Below are 25,302 nucleotides of genomic sequence, written 5' to 3'. Positions count from 1 at the left end.
AGCACCACCCTCCTAGCCACTGTTGATTAACTCATTGCATATTGAAAGAAAGGTGGAGGATTACAACGGTGACAGCATCCAAGTAGGCATGTCAGACAGTCCGTACCTGTACTAGCAGGAAAAAGAGGCAACTTGGAGGCCCCTGTACAAACTGGCTCTATTTTACCTAAGTTACCCCCCTCCAGTGTGTACTACGAAAGAGTTTTTAGTGCAGCCGGGAACCTTGTCAGCGAAAGGCGTAGAAGGTTGCTTCCACAAAATGTGGAGAAGATATGAATTATCAATTGTTCCGGGAAGACCAGCCTCCAGAAAGTACAGAGGGACCTGTGGTGGTGGATTCCAGCGGGGACAAATTAATACTATGTGAGGATGAGGATGTACACAACACTGAAGAGGGTGAGGAATCGGTGGATGAGGATGGGGATGACATCTTGCCTATGATTTTGGGGTAATTTGAGGATATTTTTTTAACTCTCAAAAATAACGTAATTATTGGACTAATAAAGCTAATTGTAAACTTCCAATTGCCTAATTCATCATTAGGGGAGGTGTCCAAGGGGTTCAGCACAGTGTCCCGACATTTTAACCTTATAATAAAGATTTTTCTTTCGATCTCTCACCTCAGGGAGCTTCGAATGGAAAAATGCAAATTCAATCTCACTGGTTCAGTGCGAGTTGCTAATTGGATTGCAAAATGAATTCGCTATGTGAATTCAAAGATAAAATAGCAGCTCACACATCACAATTCGCACCTAATTGGATTGATCCCTTAGAGTCTCTGGCAAGATTAGCTATATTATTTTAGTAGTGACAGGTAACTCTCACAAAACTTCTTTGACTTATACAGTATGTTGGTATTATAAGAAATTCTCAAAAAAGTTCTCATCACATGTTTGACATGTCTGTTTCTTACTTTGTATTTTTCAAAAATAAATTCTCCTTCCTTCAGTACATTATTATTATTATTATTATTATTAGATAACTCAAAGCTAAATATTTCAGTTTAAGTGAATTTATCCTTTAAATCAATATCACATGCATGTTTTCATATCTCACAATCCATTACCTGGTAGCTGTTGTCAACTGGTTCTATAGAGGGCCGCCCCATTTGGTACACCATAGCAGAGTAACAAATGCAAATAGTGAGAAGTGGAAGCAGATACACCACGAGGAAGTTGTAAAGGATGAAAGCTTTTTCATAGGAAACAGATGGGAAAGATTCAATGCAGTACATCTGTGGGCCAAACCAATAGCCCTCTATGAGCTGGTTATAAATAGGGACTGGGATAGATACGATGAAAGAACCTGCAAACATAAAGAGAAAGATTTAAAAAGATTACAACTATAATATAAAGGTTTACAGGAATATATTTAATAATGAGAATATAGAGTATTTAAGCTTTCTAAAAAAATAATCATCTTTAATTCCTGAATTAGCTTGGAGATCTATTGAAATAATGTTTATTTTAAAATGCCTGAAGAAATCTACATTTAAAATGTTGAAAATCACTAAGAAGGGGATATAGTCATTAGGTCAACAATAACAATGTCGACATTTACCCGTAAGACGCCACTGGAGCCACTTCAGCTGTAGGGAGCAGGTAAGTCACCACTGGGCCACCAGGGAACATATGTTGACACTCTTTTATATTGACATTTCATCAGTGTCTACATAACATTATGACCATGTTGACGTTATGAATGTCAACATATCATACCCAACTCCTAAGAAGCCCTTTAATCTGTCATAGATGCTAACTCAGATCACTTAGATAGAAATGTATCAAACCTGAAAGGGTGGAGATGGGGACAATTGGAAAAGTTACCCATAGCAACCAATGGCTTCTAGCTAGCATTTATAAAGTACATTTATGAAAGGAAGAAGCTAATGGCAGCCAATGGGCACCCTCTCCATCACTCCCGGTGCACATCTTCGTGCTCATTCAGTTTGACTGATACTGGCTGGCCAAAAAGTGATTGGGCATTTGCAAGTGGAAGGAACAGGTCCACCATCCAGGAAGTGGAACAACAACAAGACACAATGTAAGCTACAGCCAGAGACACGTAGTGCAGTGCCTGCCAATGGTCTTATAATAGAAACCATTGGCCCCACGGATACTATCTATGGTAGAAAACTATCTGTTTCCCCACCATTGATGGTAAAACCATCAAAGTCTTAAAACTATGGATGGTCATCCGTAATATGTGTCCAAGGGGTGCTCTGGGTGCCGCTGCAGCAGCACTAATGGCTGCAGGGTACTGTTCCAGGCACCCTGCAAGCCAAGTGCAGGTACTGTACCATTAGGAAGTGGCAGTGTCATCCTCAGGGCCCCGGTTCCTGGGCAGTGGCACAGTTTGCACATCCCTAGTTACTGACTTTTGGGTGTATGTATGTCTGACGTAACCCTGAAACATAAGTTCATCGGAACCAATTTTACAAAATGATTGGGGGCAGCCACATAAGACTGAAGAATGGCAAGCACAGACTTGAATAGTGGCACCAAAAATATTGGAGGTACTCAAGCACCCACAGAGATGGCTCCTATGGGATGTAGTTATGAGACCGGCAGCCTCATGGCGGAATCTTGGCAAGGGATTTAACATAGGCATTGAAATACTGACACGTATGTTAATCCTGAAGCCAGAACGCCGATGACGCCAGCCCGAACGAAGGTAAGTTCGGGGTGCCATTAGCGTAAGCTGTGGGGGGAGGGTTAGAATTAGGGACTCTAGTGGGGTTAGGGTTAGGTTTGGGTAGGGATTAGGGTTAGGCACTCCTAGGGGGGAAGATTAGGCACCACCGGGGAGGAGGTTAGGTGTAGGCACCCCCCGGGAGAGTTAGGTTTAGGGTGCAGGGAGGGGGCATTAGGTTTAGGCACCCCTGTGGGGAGGTTAGGGTTAGGTACCACTAAGGGAGAGTTAGGGTTAGGGGGGAACAGGGGAGGGTTAGAATACTTACCTGCCCTAGTCGGGATCTCCTCCTGTCGGGCATCCGCTGTCAGGATTTGAACCGCCGGCAATTCAATCCCATTCCGGCTCCTATACATACGTTACTAATGCAGACCTGGAGGCATCTGGGATGCATTTCCATTAGCATATGGCCGTAAACACACTATTTTTATGTGCTACATTATATAAATTATTTTTTTAACACAAATGTCCCAAGCTCAGAATCAGCCCCTACTTCCTTTGCACTAAGGACATTCTATTAAAAAATACATATTAAAGAATACATTAATTCCACCTGAACATAAACAAAACATATTGTGTGCTTTGTTAAACTTCATGGGATGTTGTGAATAAGTGAGGTAATTAAAAACATGTTGTTATCTCACTAATTATTACAAAAAGACCTCAGAAATAAATATGAATGTACAGAAAATATAAGGCACTTGTTGAACTTTTGGTTATAAGTCCATATTTAGCAAAACCATTAGCAAAGCATTTGGAAATGTTAATTGTGTTCCAGTTGGCTACTGCCAACTTCATTCCTAATTATTTGGATAACATTTGCTTTCTTTTTTAGTATCCTTCAATACTGCTGATGAGTATTTACTAAAGCCATGGAACATATCTGTAATCTAGCATTGAAGTGGACAATTACAGTGCTGTGCTCATTATTAGGGTTGTTGCAGTTCATCAGCTCTATATTCATATCAATCCTGGGGTCCTGCTCTCACAAGCCCTTCCAATATGCCTCATTATTTGGCTTGAAGAGCTCTTGAAAATCACAGAATTGCACATAAGTCATTTCAAAAGAGGAGAAAAGGGAGTTTGGGAAGAGATCAACATTTGTTATTGATACAAATGTACAAAACAACACAATTGTAGAACTAGGTTATTTATTTTAGTAAAACCCTTTAATATATCACCTATAATGACTCCAGAGTTTGTTATGTCCATCCCTTATATTCTGCTCGCTACACCACTATACTGTATGTATGCAATGCCTCTTACTTTTCTATGAGATGAGCGGTTTAGTTTTCCCAGAAACTGAACACACCCAAACTTAGAGGATGCAAGTGATTCTGATTCCAGGCTCGGGTCTTCCCGCCAAGCTTAGATCCCAGAACAAGGCAAAGCATAATTTTCCTGCCATCAGATCTCGCATGTTTTGGATTACTTATCTCCCTCTCTCGTCTAAAATGCTATTAGGAGGACATCTGGGCATAAAAAGTTGTAATTGTTGGAGTAGGTACTGTAGATGCAGTGGGTCTGGGAAGGGTGACTGCAGGCATCATTGTCAGGGTATGTGTGTTTGTATGTTTGTTTGTTTGTCACACTGCACACTCACACACTGCAAACAGGCTACTGTGTGTGGTACCCTTCATTGTTTGTTGAAGTGAGCCTGCACTTTTTTTTCTCAAAAAAAAATCCATCACTGCTTTATATTGATTATCTGTCCAAAAATACTTTAGTGTGTCTGAGCTGCACCTGCTTTCTTTTTAGTCTTTTCCTGTTATAAAAGAAAAATTGCAAAAAAAAAATATTATTTTTCCTGTTGTCAAAAAAAACCCCAATCCCTGCAGTCTTTTCTAATTCATTGTAAAAATATTGTGTATAAATGAGTGATGCAGTGTATATTCCTGTTGTGCATTGCGGTGGTATCCCCCCATCTACTGCACCCCAAAACAATTGTCACAAAGGAGACCTGTTCTGCTGATGGTGCAAAAAAAAATTGCCATTGTGTAAAGCAGTGGTCACCAACCTTAATTGAGGTGTGAGCTACTTGAGACAAATTAAACTGCCTGAAGAGCTACTAAAATTATAGAAAAAAAAATCTGGATAACCCAACAATTTAATGAAAAAAAAGTTAAATAGAAAACAACAATGAATTTAATTATTACAGTTATATTGCAAATTGTAAATAACAGGCACATTCCACTCTTAATTACCGTCTCCAAGGAGGTAAGTGCAGTAGAGAAGCAAAAGATATAGGCAGGACTGCTGTGTGATTTTCCCAGAGGGCTGGGCAGGAGTCACTCGCAGTGTTTGTCACGTATTGTGCTGCTCCATCGTGGCGTAGACGCCATGGGTGGAACCACCGGGAATCAAGTCAAGTGATAGTAGCGGCTATGGCAATCACTTGACTCACTTCCCTGTGGCTCCACACACGGCGTCGATGCCACAAGGAAGCATGCATCAGAGGTCACTACCACCTAGTGGGTTCCTAGCTGACTCGGCAGTACTGCAGCTAGGCAAGCTACCCTCCTACTGTAGTTGATATGGCAGTACTGCAGCTAGGCGAGCTACCAAAATTAAGACTGTGAGCTACCAGTAGCTCGCAAGCTACAGGTTGGAGACCACTGGTGTAAAGGAATTAAAATTAATTTTGTAGTGTGTTTTCTAGTGACAGCTACTGTATGCTGTGGTATCCCCCCATCATCTGCACCCCAAAATAATTCTAGCAAAGAAGAACTGTTCTGTTCCTGGTGCGTAAAAAAATGCCAGTATTTGCATAAAGGATTTTTAAAAATTGCAGTGTGTTTCCAGGGACAGCTACTGTGTGCATCTGCACCCCCAAACAATTCTGACACTGCAATTGTAGAGAAGCCTACTTGCACCATTTCTGCACCCTGTGAAAATGTGAGGATGAGTAGTAGAGAAACTAATGATGATGACATAAATTGAGGGTGCTACTGTGGAAGTGCAACAGGATGAAGGGAATAATGGTGTATCTGATGTTAATGAAGATGTTGATGATGAATGTGTTGGACTAGAAGAAGTTGATAACTAAATTTTGGCAACCATGCTTGATCCTAGGTTTAAGTAAAACATAATGGGGCATATTCAATTGCCGGCGATAAGTCCCACACTTTTTGCCTGCTCTGGTTTTCGCTGACATCGCTGGAAGAAGTATCGCACTCGTCCCCGGATATCCCCGTATTCAATTCCAAATCGCCGAAAACATGACCCGGCGAAACTGAAGCTGGTGAAAAGTTCAGTCAGTTTTGGGGAAATCAGCCTGACACCCCCTAAAAGATGCTGTGACATGGGGGTTCACTATGAATACCCCCAAATAGCCATGCTGAAGGTATTAGGGGTGCTTAAATGGTCTCAATAGGTGCTAATTTGCGTATTTGCATATGTGGTGAAGAATAGCATTTAGCAGTTTTTTTTTTGAGAAAATAACTAGTCCCATCAAATTTGGGGTACATGAAAATGGGTGTTTGCATATTTTAAAGCTGCTAAAGTGAACTATTAAAAAATGTGAAAAATCCACCTGCTGCAAGCACCTGCAATGAAAAAAAAAACACCTGCTGCATACTTGGGGAGCCCCCCAGAGTCTATTTTGTTAGTTTTTAAGTTTGTCCCCCGAATTTGGGATTTTCACCCCCAAAACGAAAGTATTTTTTTGGGGCGTTCTTAAATGTAAATAAAAAAAAAATTGACACAATTTACCTTTGGGGGCTGTCCCATGGGCGCTGGCTGGTTTTCCGTTTGCACCCCAAAACCCCAGATCTGCACTTTTTTTCGACACCTATTCATACTTTTTCACTGGTTTCTAAGCTTTTACTTTCCTCACCGGTGAAAAGTTTGAAGAACTGAATATGGGAATAAGGGCCTGATTCAGAGCTGAACGCTCTGACCAGAGCGCTCGCTCTGAATCAGGGCCCTCCTACCTTTTTTTGGAGCGTCCTCATGGACGCTCGCATAGCTGTGGGTTACCACCCACAGCTATAGCGAGCGTCCATGATGATGGTCGCGATGGTCTTGACCATCGCGACCATCGGGCTTGTGATGGAGACCCTGCGGTAGGGTCTCACTGCCGCAAGCCCTGGAGTGATTTTGGCTCTATCAGAGCCAAAATCACTCCCACTGACATCACTAGTGATGTTAGTGGGGCCGGCTTCAGACGGTAGGCGTTCCCATGGGAACGCCTCCCTCTGGAAGGCACGCCCCCGGCACGCCCACCAAAGCTTGGCTGTCGCAGTCCGGGTCTTGCGCATGCACACGACGGAGCTCCCTCCGTCGTGCGCATGCGCAGTGGGGAACATCGACCCGCTTGCGAGCGTACTGCCGCTCGCGAGTGGGTCTGAATGACCCCCTAAGTCCGGATTGGCAAAATGTTGTCATCGGTGAAAAAGTATCACTGAAAACGACTTTTCGCCGCCAATTGAACATGTCCCAATGTCTTTCTTTCCAACTGACACAGGACCTGATAAAGTAGTGAATGCAATTGCGATTACAAATGCACATTGATCGATTGTTTGCCATCGCAAATGCTTATAAGCTGCAGTGCACGTGCACAGCAATCGAATTGCGATTACGGACACACAGAGCAATCCATTGCAAAGTGAGCTACAGGCTGTCAGCATTTGGGGGTGGTGACAGGGGGGTAGTCAGAAAAACACATCTGTTTGAATGCCGTTTAATGGGCATGCATAAATTAGCCACTGCAATTGCATATGGAGCATGAGAGCTCTCTGCGTGCGAGAAGACTTGCAGTGTCTGCGGCTGGTCAGACCTGTTGTAAATGCTGCATGACTGCCTGAAGTGCGTTAATGGTACAGATGTTTACGCAGAAGAGTGACATTGGACGACTATGAGAGAGCAGAAGTAGATGTCTTTATGCCGGCTGAGCTTTGGCAAGCATTAGCATATTTTTGCAGCTGCGTTTCGTACAAAATCACAGCTGCAATTGCAAATGTACAGTGTGTCCTGAACCAGGAAGCAGTGTGATAATGTGACACTATCACCAGGGCTGTAGAGGGTATGCAGTCGGGAAACCGGCTGCCTTAATACCGGCAGCCGGCTTCCTGGCTGCTTTATCCCGGCTTGGGATAAATGACCACCATCTATATCTAGATGCCTGTCATTTACCCGATGCTGGGAGACCGGCGCCCGGCACCCCGATCGAAGGGATGCCGGGCGCCGCGAGCGGACAGCCGCGGGGGGGAGGGTTAAGTTTAGGGCACCCGGGGGGGACTCAGGGTTAGGCACCTCCCCGGGAGGGTTAGGGCTAGGCTAGGGAGAGGGAGGGTTAGGGTTAGGCACTCCCAGGGGGAGGTTAGGGTAAGGCACCCCCCCCCTGGGGGACTTAGGTTTAGGTAGTGTGAAGGAGGGGGTTAGGCACTTAGAGGGGGGATTAGGGTTAGGCACAGGGGGGGAAGTTAGGGTTAGGCACAGGGGGGGAAGTTAGGGTTAGGCACCCCTAAGGAGGGTCAGGGTTAGGGGGTTAGGTTAGTTTATACTTACCTTAGGGACGATCGGGATTTCCAGCGCTGTCGGCCTTCCGCTGCCGGGCTCTGCTGATCTGTCGGGCTGCCACTGCCGGGAATCTAACTGCCGGACATGCGGCAGCCGGGATTCCATACCGATTCCATGTAGAGAGCTGCCCCGGGCTTGGGCTCGGAGGTGTGACCTAGTCGCAGAAGGAGTGGCCCCGACCCCTTAGGAAAAAAATATTTTTGCAGTGCCGTGTAGAGCTGGGGAGGGGGTCACTGTGAGCCGCCCAGACTGGCACATATCTAGAGGGGAGGCGCAATCAGTGTGATCCTTCCCCCCTCACAGGCAGAGGAGACTGCTGCTCTGCAGAAGCAAGCAGTCTTCCATTGCAGCCCAGCACACAGCAGCGTGTGCTGGGCTGCTGACAGGTAAGAGGGAGGGTGGTTCTGATGCAGATTAAGGCCCCCGCTGGGCCCCTCCAACAAGCCCGGGCCCCAGTAATGAGTACCCGCTCTCCCCACTCTCTGTGCCCTTGACTATTAAACTGCTTCAGTGGCGTCACTAGGGGGGTGCGGGGGGTGCGGCCCGCACTGGGTGTCACCCTTCAAGGGGGTGACACCAAGAAGAGCAGCATGTCACACACGCGGGCCGCACACCCACGGAACCACCGCCGACCATGCTGCTGGAGCCGGAGGAGACACTTTTTAATGTGTATGCAGGTCCGTCCTGCCGCACACTGGTCCTCTCTGCTCTGCCCGCCGCTGCCGGGGTGAGCTGCACATTCTCTCACCGTGGCCGGCGTCCAGAGCCACACACAGGCACAGAGAATCTCTCTGTGCCTGTGTGTGGTTCTGGATGCCGGCCGCGATGACGTCATCGCGCACGCCGGCTCCGCTTGTTCTTCTGGGAGCCACTCAGCCTGATGGAGAAGGAAGAGGAACTAGGTGCCTCTGAGTGTGCTGCATGTCAAGAACAGAAGAAGGACTCAAGACAAGTGAGCACCCCACCCGGACACACCCAGAGGTAAGTACTGACTCACTGCATAGGGGGGGCACAGCATAAGGGGGATTACTGGGGACCATGGCCACTGCATAAGGGGCGCTGGAAGCACAGCTTAAGGGACATTGCTAGGGGCACTGTATAAGGGCACTACTGGGAGCACACCAGGCACTGCATAAAAGGTGCTACTGGGGGCACAGCTTAAGGGGCATTGCTGGGGGCACTGCATAAGGGAGGCAATATTGGGGCCACTGCATAAGGGGCGCACCTGGGGGCACAGCTTAAGGGGCATTGCTGGGGGCACTGCATAAGAGATGCAATACTGGGGGCACTATATAAGGGAACTACTGGGGGAACAGCTTAAGGGGCAATACTGGGGGCACTGTATAAGGGCACTACTGGGGGCACACCAGGCACAGCTTAAGGGGCACTGCATAAGAGGTGCTACTGGGGGCACAGCTGAAGGGGCATTTCTGGGGGCACTGCATAAGAGAGGCAATACTGGGGGCACTGTATAAGGGCACTACTGGGGCACAGCTTAAGGGGCATTGTTGGGGCACTGCATAAGAAGCGCTACTGGGGGCACAGCATAAGGGGCATTGCTGGGGGCACTGCATTAGAGGTGCTACTGGGGGCACAGTATAAGATGCACTTCTGGGGGCACTGTATAAGGGGAAATGTACTACTGGGGATGCTGTATAAGGGGCACTACTGGGGGCACAACATAAGGGGCATTACTGGGGCACGGCATCAGGGGCATTACTGGGCCCACTGAATAAGGGGCATTACTGGGGCACGGCATCAGGGGCATTACTGGGCCCACTGAATAAGGGGCACTACTGGGGCACTGCATAAGTAGTGCTACTGGTGGTAAAGTATAATGGGCGCTACTGGGGGAACTGTGTAAGGGGCACTACTGGGGGTACAGCATATGGAGCATATCTACAGAGGGCATTGCATAAAGGGGCACTACTACAGGGGGAACTGCATAATGGACACAACTATAATGGCATTGCATAAGGAGCACTACTACTGGGGGGATTGAATAAGGGGCATTCCATAGAGGTAATGCGAGTGTTTGTCCATCTGCAAATGGAAACTCTTGCTGCCCATTGATTTAACATATATTTAGTGATAGTACAAAAACAGCACTAAGGATTCCGTGTGGTGTGATACAAGGCCCATGTGGGGGGGGTGACACCATGAGCTACAGCACCGGGTGACACCAACCCTAGTGACGCCTCTGCACTGCTTCCAGCTCTTTGCCAGGACAAGCTCTAATCAGAGCCCGTATCCTGGCAAGCGTTTGCTAGTAAATTCATGTGAACATATTAATTTTCACTTTGCGAATTTATTTGAAAAATATTTATCACATCTGCATTAAAATGTGGATTGTGATAAATATGCCCCCTAACCATATACATGACACATCATAGCTTTGTTAATGGCTGCTAGCAGTGCAAACTTTCTTGCAAATTGTACAGTATAATCATTAATCATATTAAACATAGAAACATAGAATTTGATGGCAGATGAGAACCACTTGGACCATCTAGTCTGCCCCATTTTTAAACATATTGTTACCTCAACCCTTATTGATCCTTACCTCTTCTGAAGGGTATCCTTATGTCTATCCCATATATGTTTAAATTGCTTTACTGTCTTAGCCTCTACCACCTCTGATGGGAGGCTATTCCACTTGTCCACTACCCTTTCTGAGAAGTAATTTTTCCTCAAATTTCCCCTGAACCTACCATACTCCAGTTTCAGAACATGTCCTCTTGTTCTTCTAATACTTATCTTTCTTTGAAGAATGTCTCCTTCCTTTACCTTGTTAAACCCTTTATATATTTGAAAGTTTATATCATGTCCCCCTTTTCCCTTGTCTGCTCCAAACTAAACATATTAAGATCTTTTAGTCTTTCCTGTTACATTTTGTGGTGTAGACCTTGCACCATTTTAGTTGCCCTTCTTTGTACAGTCTCTAATGTATTAATATCCTTCTGAATATGTGGCCTTCAGAACTGAACACAGTATTCAAGATGAGGACGTACCAATGACCTACTGTATACAGTGGTGTTATCACTTCTTTCTTTCTGCTACTGATTCCTCACCCTATGCAACCAAGCATCTGACTTGCCTTCCTCATTCTTTTGTTACAATGGGGCCTATTCATCATACCTAAAAAAATCGATGGAGGTAACTAGGTTTAGAACTCGCATGGAGATCTACCTAATTACCTAATTCGTCATTCCTCCTCTCTATAACTATCTATTTGGAAAAGTTGTCATTTTTGCGATGACAGCTTTTAGGGAAATAGCAAGTTTTCCCTCTCTACTCTACCTTACCGCAGCTGTAATCCATGCTGCGCATGCGCTGTTACATCTGCAAAACCAGCACATGCGCAGCACTGCCTACAGCTGCGGTCATTTTGTGTCCCCCCTCCCCCCTCCACATACCTCCCCCATGTCCCCGACTTACCTGCCTGCTGCAGCACCTCCAGCTCCAGCGGCTGCTCTGACACGTGTTCTCCCAGCAGACCACAGTACAGTTTAGAAAAAAATCAAAAACGGGTTTTTCTTCTAAACTTTATTGTGTTCTGCTGGGAGAACACAGTGTCCAATCAGACACTGGAGCCAGATTATGGACCAGAGCACCAGTTGCTGTGGATTTGCTTCCATTTGCCAGCAGAAATAATACCTCTTGGTTGGGGGAGCAGATTTCTTTTTTCTTGTTTGGTTCACTGTCTATCTCTTCTAGTTTAAATAGTTCTTGGTGAAACTTTCAAACTGTTCACTCAGTATTCTAGTTCCTTTTGAAGATGGGTGCAGGTCATCATATTTGTATAAGCTTCTATCTTGCCAGATGGCATGGCTATGGACTGTCAATCCAAATCTCTCCTCATAACACCACTTCTGTAACCAAACATTGAAGTTTCTGATGCAATGATTTCTATCTCCCCCTCTGTGTACTGGCAATATACTTCTGAAAAAGGTACAGACGTTGCCACCTGCTTTAGAGCAGTCCCTAACTTCCTGAATTCATCTTTACTGCCATGACTTCAGCATTAGCCAGGTCATTTGTCCCTAGGTGGACAATGACATCCACCTCTCCATCTTTTATTGCTATCTACACAATTCTCAGCAGGCGCTCTTTATCCCTTGGAGCTGTGGCTCCAGATAAACACCTTACTTCTCTCTCTACTTCAGCAGTGTTTCCCAGATGTACTCCTCTAATAATGGAATCTCCCAAGTGTAGTCCTCTTTGAAGATGTCATTTTCATGTTCCTATTCCTTTTTCTATAGTTAGTGTAAAACCCCATATCTTCCTGTTCTGTATTGCCTATATTATACCACTTTCAGACAGAAAATGGCAAAAAACACAGCTTTTACTAGGCATTTTGCATGCCAGGTTTTTTGCCATTTTCTGTCCGATACCCCTTTCACACAGGAAAATGAAAATCCCAGTTAATTCACTTTTACCTGGTAATTTGCTAAACAACCTGGGTTTTTTCCCTGTGTGAAAGGGTTAACCCGGGACTTAATTCCCGGGTCTACGACCCTGCAAAAAACCAGGGTCGGAGACCGTGGAATTTAGTCCTGGGATGACCCTTTCACACAGGGAAAAATCCTATGTTGTTTAGCAAATTATCGGGTAAAAGTGAATTACCTGGGATTTTAATTTTCAGTGTGAAAGGGGTATTAGCTGTACCTTCCAGCCCTGCAAGAGCAGCATATGAGTTTTGCAGTGTCACAGCTTGAGGGAGGTGTCCGTGTCCCTCTGGAGATCTTTGCAATTCAGTAGCCCACAGTAGTCCAGGCAGTATGTCTTCTGGGGGCTCTCTGAGGCAGTGGTGGCCTCAAGGACACAGACACCCTACATATCTCAGCATGCAGTTTTGCTATCTCCTCCTGCAGCAGGGAAAATTGCTTACAGATCGGGCAGCAGCTGAGTCTCCAAAATTCTTCCTGCAAAACAAATGCATTACATCCCCTGCACTGCACTAGGTCAAACATTGTCTCAGATGTAAGTGGTATCGGAAATATGTGTTACTGTTTGTGTATAATAACTAGGGGTGAGCGGGTTCGGATTTCTGAAATCCGAACCCCCCCGAGCCCCCCCGATCCGAGGCCTATCCGAGTCAGGCTCGACTTTTCCCGCCTGACTCGGATCTGAAATCGAGGCAAAACATCATCATCCCGCCTTCCGGGTCTCGCGTGTTTTGGATACTATATAAGGTACCCGCGTCTGCGTCATTTTCTCACTTGGCTGTGGACAGTGAAGAGGGAGGGTGGGAGTTAGGGCTGGCTGGGCTGTGTAGTGTAGTGTAGTGCAGTGTAGTGTTGTGCTGTGCTGTGCTGCGCTGTGATGCTGTTGTCCATAGGGGCTGTGTCCACTACTTCAAAGTCCATAGGGGCTGGCTGGCTGTGTCCACTCCAAAGTCCTGTGCAGTGTCCCAGTCCTAAAGGGGTGCTGTAGTGTTGTCCAGGGGGTGCTCTGTCCATCAGGGGTGCTCCCCCCAAGTGCAAAAAAAAATAATATTTTTTCTGTGTTTGTGAATTGTGTGCACTGTGGCTGCACGTGCATCAACAAAGGAGCAGCGCCAAGCGTGCGCCTGTGTCCCATAAATAAAGGGCCGGCAGGATTGACCACTAAAGGGTGCTGTAACCCCCAAAGGGCACTCCAAACAAAATAAAAAAATATATTTTTTTGTGTTTGTGAATTGTGTGCGCAGTAGCCGTACGTGCATCAACAAAGTAGTGGCAATCGTGCGCCTGTATGCCATAAATTAAGGGCCGGTTGGATTGACCGCTAAAGGGTGCTGTAACCCCCAAAGGGCACTCCAAACAAAATAAAAAATAATTTCTGTGTTTGTGAATTGTGTGGGCTGTAGCTGCACGTGCATCAACAAAGGAGCAGCGCCAAGCGTGCGCCTTGTGTCCCATAAGTAAAGGGCCGGCTGGCTCATTTCTTAAAGGGTGGTGTAACCCACAAAGTGCACTAGTCTCCAACAAAAATAAAAAATTATTTTCTGTGTTTGTGTGCGCCTTAGCCGCACGTATATATCAATATAACATAAATGGAGGACCAAACTTTCTCCGATAAAAATAAAATAGGGAAAGATCAAGAACCACTTCCTCCTAGTGCTGAAGCTGCTGCCACTAGTCATGACATAGACGATAACATGCCATCAACGTCGTCTGCCAAGGCCGATGCCCAATGTCATAGTAGAGGGCACATACAATCCCAAATGACAAAGTTCAAGAAAATGACCTTGAAAAAAACATTTAAATCATCTGAAGAGAAACGTAAACTTGCCAATATGCCATTTAAGACACAGAGTGGCAAGGAATGGCTAAGGTCTTTCCCTATGTTCATGACTAGTGGTTCAGCTTCACATGACGATGGAAGCCCTCCTCCCACTAAAAAAATCAAATGAGTTAAGCTGGCAAAAGCACAGCAAAGAACTGTGCGTTCTAAGAAGATATCACAAATCCCCAAAGAGAGTCCAAGTGTGGTGGTGGTTGCGATGCCTGACCTTCCCAGCACTGGACGAGAAGAGGTGGCTCTTTCCACCATTTGCACGCCCCCTGCAAGTGCTGAAAGGAGCACCCACAGTCCACTTGCTGATATGCAAATTGAAGATGTCACTGTTGAAGTACAACAGGATGAGGATACTGGTGTAGCTGGCGCTGAGGAGGAAGTTGGCGAGGAGGATTCTGATGGTGATGTGGTTTGTTTAAATCAGGCTCCGGGGGAGACAGTTGTTGTCCGTGGGATGAAAAAGCCCATCACGGTCATGCCTGGGCAGAAGACCAAACATTCCACCTCTTTGGTCTGGCAATATTTCTATCCAAATCCGGACAACAACTGTCTTGCCATATGTACCATATGTAAAGGTGAAAGGGTAGGGACGTTGACCACCTAGGAACATCCTCCCTTATACGGTACCTGCAGCGCGTTCATAAAAAGTTACTGTCAAGTTCAGAAACTTTGGCTAAGACTGTAAGCAGTCCAGGGACACCTAAATAACGTTGTCCTGTTGTATCCAAGCGCCTGCAAACCACACCGTCAACTCCCTCCTCATCAATTTCCTCCTTAGTCAGGATCGGAAGTAGTCCTGCAGGCCATGTCACTGGCATGACTGACTCTCCTATCCGGGATTTCTCCGGAGGATCCTGCATTGCTACGCCTCCTGCTGCCGCTGCTGCTGTTGCTGCTGCTGGGAGTCGTTCATCATCCCAGAGAGGAAGTAGGAACACCACTACTGTTCCTAAACAATTGACCCTCCAACAGTCCTTAGCGAGGAGGATGAAGTACGACAGCAGTCATCCTGAAGCAAAACGTATAGCTGAGGCCTTGACTGCTATGTTGGTGTTAGACGTGCGTCCGGTATCCGCCATTAGTGCAGTGGGATTTAGAGACAATTGATGGCGGTAGTGTGTCCCCGGTTCCAAATCCCGTCTAGATTCCACTTCACTAGGCAGGCGATACCGAGACTGTACAGAAACGTCAGAAAAAGTGTCCTCAGTGTCCTGAAAAATGCCGTTGTACCCAATGTCCACTTAACCACGGACATGTGGACAAGTGGAACAGGGCAGACTAAGGACTATATGACTGTGACAGCCCACTGGGTAGATGTATCACCTTACGCAGCAACAGCAGCAGCGTCACCAGTAGCAGCATCTCAGAAACGCCAGCTCGTTCCAAGGCAGGCTACGCTGTGTATCACCGGTTTCAGTAAGAGGCACACCGCCGACAACCTCTTAGAGAAACTGAGGGAAATCATCGCCCAGTGGCCTACCCCACTTAGACTCTCCTGGGGCTTTGTGATATCTGACAATGCCACCAATATTGTGCGGGCATTACATCTGGGCAAATTCCAGCACGTCCCATGTTTTGCTCACACAATAAACTTGGTGGTGCAGAATTCTCTGAAAAGCGACAGGGGCGTGCAGGAGACGTTTTGGGTGGTCCGAAAAATTTCTGGCCACTTTCGCCATTCAGCGACTGCGTGACGAAGACTGGAGCGCCAGCAAACACTCTTGAACCTGCCCCGCCATCACCTGAAGCAAGAGGTTTTGACGTGGTGGAACTCAACCCTCTATATGCTTCTGAGGATGGAGGAGCAGCAAAAGGCCATTCAAGCCTATACATCCACCTATGACAAAGGAGGGGGTATGCACCTGACTCAGGTGCAGTGGAGAATGATTTCCGTGTTGTGCAAGGTTCTCCAGCCCTTCGAACTTGCCACACGTGAAGTCAGTTCAGACACTGCCAGCTTGAGTCAGGTCATTCCCCTCATCAGGCTTTTGCAGAAGCAGCTGGAGAAAGTGAAGGAGGAGCTAAGACGGAGCGATTCCGCTCGGCATGTGGGACTTGTGGATGAAGCCCTTCAATCGCTTTGCCAGGATTCCAGGGTGGTCAATCTTTTGAAATCAGACCACTACATTTTGGCCACCGTGCTCAATCCTAGGTTTAAAGCCTATGCGGTGTCTCTCTTTCCGGCCGACACAAGCCTGCAGAGGTGCAAAGACCTGCTGGTGAAAACACTGTCAGCTGAAGCGGAACATGACACGTTAACAGCTCCTTCATTTTCTCCCGCAACTGGGGCTGCCAGGAAAAGACTTAGGTATCCTAAGCAACCCGCTGGTGGTGATGAAGGACAGGCAGGACCAAGTTTGGACATCTGGTCCGGACTGAAGGACCTGGCAACAATTTCTGACATGTCTACTGTCACTGCATATGATACTGTCACCATTGACAGAGTGGTGGAGGATTACATCGGTGACATCATCCAAGTAGGCATGTCAGACAGTCCGTACCTGTACTGGCAGGAAAAAGAGGCAATTTGGAGGCCCCTGTACAAACTGGCTCTATTTTACCTGAGTTGCCCCCCCTCCAGTGTGTACTCCGAAAGAGTGTTTAGTGCAGTCGGGAACCTTGGCCCTCATTCAGAGCCGTTCGCTATTTGCGGTCGTTCGTTCAAAAACAAGGGGTGGCTATTCAAATGATCCGTTCGCAAATTGCAGTCTGTTCACACCTCTAAGTCTGAACGAGCGAGCAAAACATACGCTCGTTTATTTGTTAAAAACGCCCCCTGGCCGCTCGCACCATACGTCATGTCCGCTATTTATTAGATTAATCGAGTACATCGAGCAGCGTATGAACTGCTCGCTATTCTTGTGGTTGGTGTTTGCTACCACAAATTTGCGAGCAGTTCTGGCTATAAAATAACCCAGTGACGTGGTCAATGACGCTGCTGTATTAATTATGCACACCCATAATACGCCCGTTTTGACCTTTAAGCACGCCTGCGTTCGGATCTCCACTCCCCATTTTCAAGCACCTTCCCCTGTTACCACCCACATACGCCTCATTCTGTCACTCAAAATAGCAGGCACTCGCTATATAGCGTACAAACGATTTTTGGCCGCACTGACTGGTTCGCGCATGCGTACTAAAAACCATACGCATGCGCAGATGTGCAAACATCGCTCGGAACGAGCGTACTGCCGCTAACGAGCGGCTCTGAATGAGGGCCCTTGTCAGTGAAAGGCGTAGGAGGTTGCTTCCACAAAATGTGGAGAAGATGATGTTCCTAAAAATGAATTATCAACTCTTCCAGGGAGACCAGCCTCCAGAACGTACAGAGAGACCTGTGGTGGTGGATTCCAGCGTGGACGAGTTAATACTCTGTGAGGATGAGGATGTACACAACACTGAAGAGGGTGAGGAATCAGTGGATGAGGATGAGGATGACATCTTGCCTCCATAGAGCCAGTTTGTGCAGGGACAGATTAATTGCCAGCTTGTTTTGTTGGCGCCCAAACGAACCAATCATTTCAGCCACAGTCGTGTGGCAGACCCTGGCGCTGAAATGATTGGTTTGTTAAAGTGTGCATGTCCTGTTTATACAACATAAGGATGGGTGGGAGGGCCCAAGGACAATTCCATCTTGCACCTCTTTTTTTTCTTTGCATTTGCATTATGTACAGTTTGGGGCCTAGTTTTTCAAACTGCCATCCTGTCTGCCACTGCAGTGCCACTCCTAGATGGGCCACGTGTTTGTGCCGCCCACTCGTATCGCTTAGCATAGTCATCCAGCTACCTCGGTGCAACCTTTTGGACATAAAAACACTATTGTAAGGTGTGAGGTGTTCAGAATAGACTGGAAATGAGTGGAAATTAAGGTTATTGAGGTTAATAATAGCATAGGAGCAGAAAAACCCACAAATTCTGTGATTTTAGCTGTTTTTATGCTTTTTTAAAAAAAAAATACAGATCCAAAACACAAAACCCAGAACCCAAAACACGGAAGGGTGGTTTTGGCAAAACCAATCCAGATCCAAAACACGAAAAAAGATCCAGATCCAAAACCAAAACACAAAACACGAAAAGTGGCCGGTCCACACCCCTAATAATAACTCAACTTTTTATATCAAATTATTTTTATTAGATAATAGTAGCAGATTATTACAGAAAGAAAGAACCATTTCAAAATCGATGTTACAAAGTGAACCTGCAAAATGAGGTTTCAATTAACTCCGAGAAAATAGAAAATTTCCTGATCACAATATAAAGAACCTCTATAATCAAAAGAAAAGAAAAGACAAGAAAAGGAAAAAAAAGAGGTAAAAAAGTTAAAAAAAAACATTTAGGGAAGAGACAAAATAATGAGAGGTGGAGAGGGGAAAGAGAGAATTGCTGCATAATTAGAATAAAGATCAAAAACAAAGCCACACCGAGTTTAATATTAATGTATATCGGCTCTACTAGGTCTCATAGGGCCCAGGCAGGGAAATAGGCATAACTTACACAGGTGTAGGTCGGCCAGAGACAATGGTTTTATAAGATACAGAAACTTTAAAATCCATCCAGCGAGACCAGGTATCCCTAAAGGATTCATAGTCAGCATCGGCGGAAGTCATCAAATCGTCCATCTCCATATAAAAATCTATTCTCATGAACCAGTCAGTCACCACGGGATAACAGCCTTTGCCACGTTATTCAAATTACATAATAAAGACCTTTTGTACCTCGAGAGGGTCCCGGACGACAGGTGAAACAACCAAAACAGGGGATCTGTGGGAACCGGTTCACCCAGAATTATGGCTGAGAGGCGAATCACTTCTGACCAATGGGGCCAAAGGAGTGGGCACTGCCACCAGATATGAAAAGGGTTACCCGGGGCATTAAAGCAGCGCCAACATATATTGGGTACCCAATCCCCATTTTAGAAAGAGTATCAGGGCATCTGTACCATCTCGAGATGAGCTTGTACTGAGTTTCAACAACGGTGGTACTCTTGGAGCAGGCGTGTGCTAGTGCAAATATCTTTCTCCATTGAATTTCATCTAGACTGGAACCGAGATCATGGTTCCAACGCTCAGTAAAGTTGGGGAGGGAGATGCCAGCATCTGAGGAAAGAGAGCTGTATAGTAAAGAAATAGTATGGGTGGGGGAAGTGGGACTTACGCATAACTGCTCGAAAGGAGTATAAACCCTACTTAAGGTCTGGGGTGTTCCTAAGGAGTGTAAGAAATGACGAACCTGGAAATAATGCCAATATTAATTAGATTGTAGCCTCCATCTCTCGCATACCTCTGCAAAAGATAGTACACTACCATTGCTAACCAACTGTCCAACCCTGAAAAGGCCTGCCCTCAACCTAGAATGAAAATTAATATGGTCCATCGCTGGAGGGAAACTATCATTATAGAGGAACGGTGTCAGAGGGGAATTAGGAGCGAATACCGATGGGGATCTCCTCATGGACCTCCAACAGGACAGCGTAGGGCCAATAGTGGGGTGCTCGAGATTGGGGAGAATAGGAAGCCACTGAGCTATCGACAGGGGGATCTCAAGTGCTTGTTGTTCTGTGCATATCCATTGTTTAGGGGAGTCAGATCTAGTCCATTCTAAAATGCAGTGTAGGAGGCATGCTTGATGGTTTCTTTTAATATTTGGAAGGGAAATGCCACCTCTATCTTTATGACGGGACATAAGATCCAACCTCAAACGGGGTCTATTTCATTTCCAAATGAAGTTTCTAATTAGTGTTTGGACATCTAGTATCCACTTAGGTGATAATTTGATTGGGAGAGTTTGTAGGAGATATAGGATCCTAGGTAAGAAGTTCATCTTTAACACGCCCAGTCTTCCAAACCACGAAAAAGATTTTGTTTTCCACAACTGCAAATCCGAGCGGAGTCTGGCCAGTAGAGGGACAAAATTAGATTCAAATAGGTGTGTAAGGTTTCTAGTTAAAGTAACCCCAAGATATTTTAAATGGGTGGTATGCCAAGCAAAGGGGAATGATAATTTGAGACCAGCTACCATCTGGGAGGGGGCAGTAATGTTTAAAGCAACAGATTTTGAGTAGTTAATTTTAAAGTTAGAAAGGTCCCCAAAGGTCTTAAACTCTTCTAATAAATTCGGAAGTGAAACTATAAGGTTCGTGATTGTGGCCAGTAAGTCGTCGGCAAATAAAGCTAGTTTATATTCCTCCCTGCCCACCTAGAAACCCGATATGTCAGGGTTTAGGCGAATGGATCGTGCCAAGGCCTCCATACAAAGGACGAAAATCATAGGAGATAATGGGCAGCCCTGTCTAGTTCCATTTGTTATGGGGAAAGAATTTGAAAGGGAGCCGTTAATTCTGATTCTCACAGATGGGGATCGATATAAGGCAAGGATGCGTTGAAGGCAAACAGGTCCCAATCCCAATTGTCTCAAAACTCCTGTCATAAAGTCCCAATTGATGCGATCGAACGTCTTCTCGGCATCGGTACTTAACAGAATAGCTGGGGTATCAGTCGAGGAAATATGGTGGATAAGAGCTATAAGTTTGGAGGTATTATCTCTAGCCTCGTGCCCCGGAACAAACCCCACCTGGTTGCTATGAATGAGGGAAGGCAGGGAGTGTTTTAGTCTGTTTGCGAGAAGCTTTGCGAATAGTTTGACATCGACGTTAAGAAGGGAAATTGGACGATAGCTGGGACAGAGAGAAGGGTCCTTACCCTCTTTAGGGATTACTGTAATATGGTCTTCCATAGATTGTTTAGAAAAGGGTGAGGTATCTGAGATACTGTTAAAAGCTTTCAGGAGCATGGGGGCTAGTTTGTCCCGGAAGGCCTTATAGTAATTAATGGTAAAGCCATCGGGGCCAGGGCTCTTACCAGAAGGGGTAGTCTTGATGACTTCCTCCAGTTCCTGTAAGGAAAAGGGTGTCTCTAATTTGTCTCTGACCAAGGTGTCAAGTTTGGGAAAACTAACTCTGGAAAGATAAGTTTTGATAGCTCGGTGCTTCCTGCCCACATTAGGGAAAGCCTCAGAAACTGGTAAATAATAAAGTGAAGAATACTATGAACAGAAGGCTTCCGCAATTGAAGTGGTATCATGAAGGGTCTGCCCCCCTCTATCCTTAACAGAAGAAATAAAAGAGCACGCTCTTTGGGTTCTGAGAGCACGTGCCAGCATTTTCCCGGGTTTATTACCCCAGTGAAAATATCGACTCCTACATTTCCGGAAAGAGTATCTAACTTTTTCCAGTAAAAGTTTATTTAAGGCAGAGCGAGTTTGAGTTAATTCTATAAGAACATCAGGGGATAGGGAGGATTTGTGAAGAGATTCCAATTTATGAGTTTTTTGCAAAAGGGAATCTATTTGGCCGAGATGCTGTTTCTTTAAAAAGGAGCCTAATTGGATACATTTTCCCCTCAGGACACACTTATGTGCCTCCCATATGGTAAGATTAGAGGTATCAGGGTTATCATTACAGTCAATATAGGTATCTAATGCCTCTAAAAGCTGTGCTCTACAATAATCGTCAGTTAGCAATGATTCATTGAAATGCCATGTTCTAAAGAAAGGGCTAGAGGGGACGAGAGAAAGGTCAACAGTAATAGGAGCGTGATCTGACCATGTAGTTATGCCTATCGAGGAAGCTTGTACGAGATGGAGGCTACGGTGGCCAATAAATATATAGTCAATTCTAGAGTAGGATCGGTGGCAACTAAAATAATGAGAGTAATCCCTGTCAGAAGGGTGAAACAATCTCCAGATATCAGACAGCTGGTGAGCATGAAGCAAGCGCCTTACCTTTCTCGACGATCTGTATGGGACAGAGGAGGAACCCGTTGAGGTATCTTGAGAGGGATCAAGGGTCCAGTTGAAGTCACCCCTGACTATCAGAGTTCCCTGCTGAAGCTCCCCCACCTTGTCCAGATCCCTCTCGAGGAAGGAAGGTTGACTATGATTAGGGGCGTAAACATTGACAAAAGTAAAGAGATGGTTGAAAATGGAACATTTGACCAATAAAACCCTCCCCTCCTCAAGGCAGTGTATCTCCTGGTCCACAATTGTCAAATGTCTTGCAAAAAAATGGCGACACCTTTAGATTTAGACAAGGAGAAATTTGAATAAAATGCTGTAGGGTACCAGTAATTACTTTGCTTCATAGGAGTAGAAGAGTGGCGAAAGTGGGTCTCCTGTACAAGAACCACATCCGCACCTTCAGAGTTGAAGGATCGAAGGGCTTGGGCTCATCTCTCGGGTACATTCAACCCCCTTGCGTTAATGGATACTATACGAAATGGGGCAGCCATGGGGGAGAAAAACTAGGGCACATATTAAGTATCAGAAGGCACTTAGTTTGGAGCAGCAGAAACAATAATAGCATTGAAAAATGAAAAATAAAAAAAAAGGAAAAGGAACATAAAATGAAGAGGGGGAAAAACAATAACAGATTTGTAAATCAATCACATACATACACAATATGACAATAAACGGTGTCGAAAAACTGCTACCAGACAAAAGAGGGACCATCGGGGCTCCCATGTCACGGAGAAAAATTTAGCGGCAGGGGGCACACAGGGGGGCTAGTGAGCCAAACATCCTTAATGAAAAAAAAAGGAAAAATATACATAAAGCTAAAGACTTGAGAGATATATAACATTCCAACATTATATAACAATAAAGACATTCAGCATAAACTTCCAGGAAAGGGAAAAATATAGGAAGGGAAAACCAATTCCTAATGTCTTCCAGGGGAGGAGAAACAGTGAGACTCTAGTACACATATATTCAACATCAGAAATACAAGAGTAAATGGGTAGAGCATAATAGTTTGATTATCCAACTTCAAGTGGGATCAGTGTTGGTTGTAGAATTATTGCCTTTAGCTTTCTTCTGTTACTTCTGTACTGTATACCATTGATCTCGTTTTGGCTGACCTTGAGTAGTCGGAGACGGTGATAGAAAGGCTTGCCAATCAGGGAGAGCAACAGGCTCTATGCCCAAAGAGGAGCAGAAATCTGGTAAATCTGAAGGCGTTTGGAGAGACACAGACTTGCCAGCATGAGAAACTTGGAGAGAGAAAGGAAAACCCCATCTGTATTTAAGATCATGTTTACGAAGAGATTCTGTTAAGGGCTTCACTAATCGAAGTTGTTGAAGAGTATGCCAAGAAAGGTCTGGAAATATCTGCAGGATCGTACCATTAAACTCCACTCCCTCTAGGGTACGGACTTTGCGAAGTATATCCTCTTTCTGTGAAAAATAATGAAGTCTGCAAATAACATCTCTCGGTTATTAGGACGCCAGGCCCCTAGGACGCAGTGCTCTATGTGCCCAGTCAAACTCAATAAATTCACTGGGGTCCAGATCGAGTAATTCACCAAAGATTTTGTTCAAGGCATCTAGCAGGCCAGAAGGCGGAACATCCTCTGGAAGATCCCTGATCCGTATGTTGTTTCTGCGCCCTCTGTTGTCAAGGTCATCGAGTTTAGATTGGAGAAGTTGCATGGAAGAGGACTGTTGGGAGATCAAGGTATGAAGATGGGACAGTTGGTCATTAACAGCATCTTTTTCCTCCTCGAGGACCACTACTCGAGATCCCAGCTGTTTGACGTCTTCCTGTACTATGGCAATTTGGGTTTGGAATGAGTCCTGAATTCTTGACTCTAGCGCCTGAATGTCCTGTTTGGAGGGGAGTGATCTGACATGAGTCAGGACTTCTGTAATTTCGCCTCGTAATTGTGACATCTGGAATTGGAAGTCACTAGCTGAGGGTGATTGAGCCATAGTAATCGGAGTTGTTGGGATCGATTCCAAAGGCAATGTAGAAGAGTCGGCAGACTGGGATATAGAAAGATATGAGTGGAGATTTGTTTGGGAGGGATTAGGGCGTGGCGTCCTGGGAACTTTTTTCTGTGTATCTTTTTTTGGTTTTCCCATTAGGAAGAGGCGGAATTGGATACTGCACGTTAATATATCATCATGAATGAGTGGATGGTAAGGGTCACATTCCCCTGAGGATATGGGCCCTCATTCAGAGCCGTACGCTCTGAGCAGAGCGCATGCTCTGCATGAGGGCCGGGCTCCATTTTCATGGAGCGTCCTCCTGGATGCTCGTATAGCTGTGGGTCACCACCCACAGGCTATACGAGCGTGCATTTTGAGGGCCGCGATGGTCGTGACCATCACGACCATCGAAATTGCGAGCCGGAGCCTGCGGTTGAGGTTTTCAACCGCAAGCTCCGGAGTGATTTTGGCTCTATCAGAGCCAAAATCACTCCCACTGACATCACTAGTGATGTCAGTGGGCCGGCTTCTGACGGGAGGCGTTCCCGTGGGAATGCCCCCGTCAGGGAGGCACGCCCCGGGCACGCCCACCAAAGGGGGCGTGCTGTCAATCAACATTGACAGCACGCCCCCTTTGATCGGACACAACGAGCGAAGGAAAGTCCTTCGCTCGTCGTGTCTGGCGCATGCGCACGACGGAGCTCCCTCCGTCGTGCGCATGCTCAGTGCAGGCCATCGACCCACTTGCGAGCGGACAGCAGCTCGCGAGTGGGTCTGAATCAGGCCCATGGTTACATAGCAAGCATGGAGCAGGTGTCAGAAGTTAGCATTTTACATAGTGAAATTCTTCTTATTAACCACCAGGGGGAGCAAGATCCACAGAGATGAAAATAAATACAAGCCTTATAATTCGAGTGCCAGGTATAAAGACAGTATGGCACCAGGTATAAGTAGTTGTTTCTAGGTTAGTATAAGGTAAGATTTAGGATGCTGGAAGCAGAGTCACTCACTGTGTATTGGGATAACTTGGCTGCAGATACGACACAG

The 25,302-nt window shown here is 45.8% G+C and overlaps 1 protein-coding gene across 1 annotated transcript in view; it reads right to left on the bottom strand.

Annotated features, from left to right (window-relative positions):
• Positions 1–25,302, bottom strand: part of KISS1R (KISS1 receptor) — a 308,350-nt gene that overhangs the window by 23,223 nt on the left and 259,825 nt on the right. The window contains exon 4 of the mRNA XM_088460304.1: positions 1,067–1,305. Coding sequence (XP_088316430.1) covers positions 1,067–1,305 — 239 coding nt within the window. The remainder of the gene's footprint in view (positions 1–1,066; positions 1,306–25,302) is intronic.

The sequence above is a fragment of the Taudactylus pleione genome, unplaced genomic scaffold (assembly GCF_031769625.1).
Source record: "Taudactylus pleione unplaced genomic scaffold, aTauple2 ptg000044l, whole genome shotgun sequence".
In the NCBI taxonomy this organism is placed as follows: Eukaryota; Metazoa; Chordata; class Amphibia; order Anura; family Myobatrachidae; genus Taudactylus; species Taudactylus pleione.
This window is presented reverse-complemented; position numbering and strand designations above follow the sequence as displayed.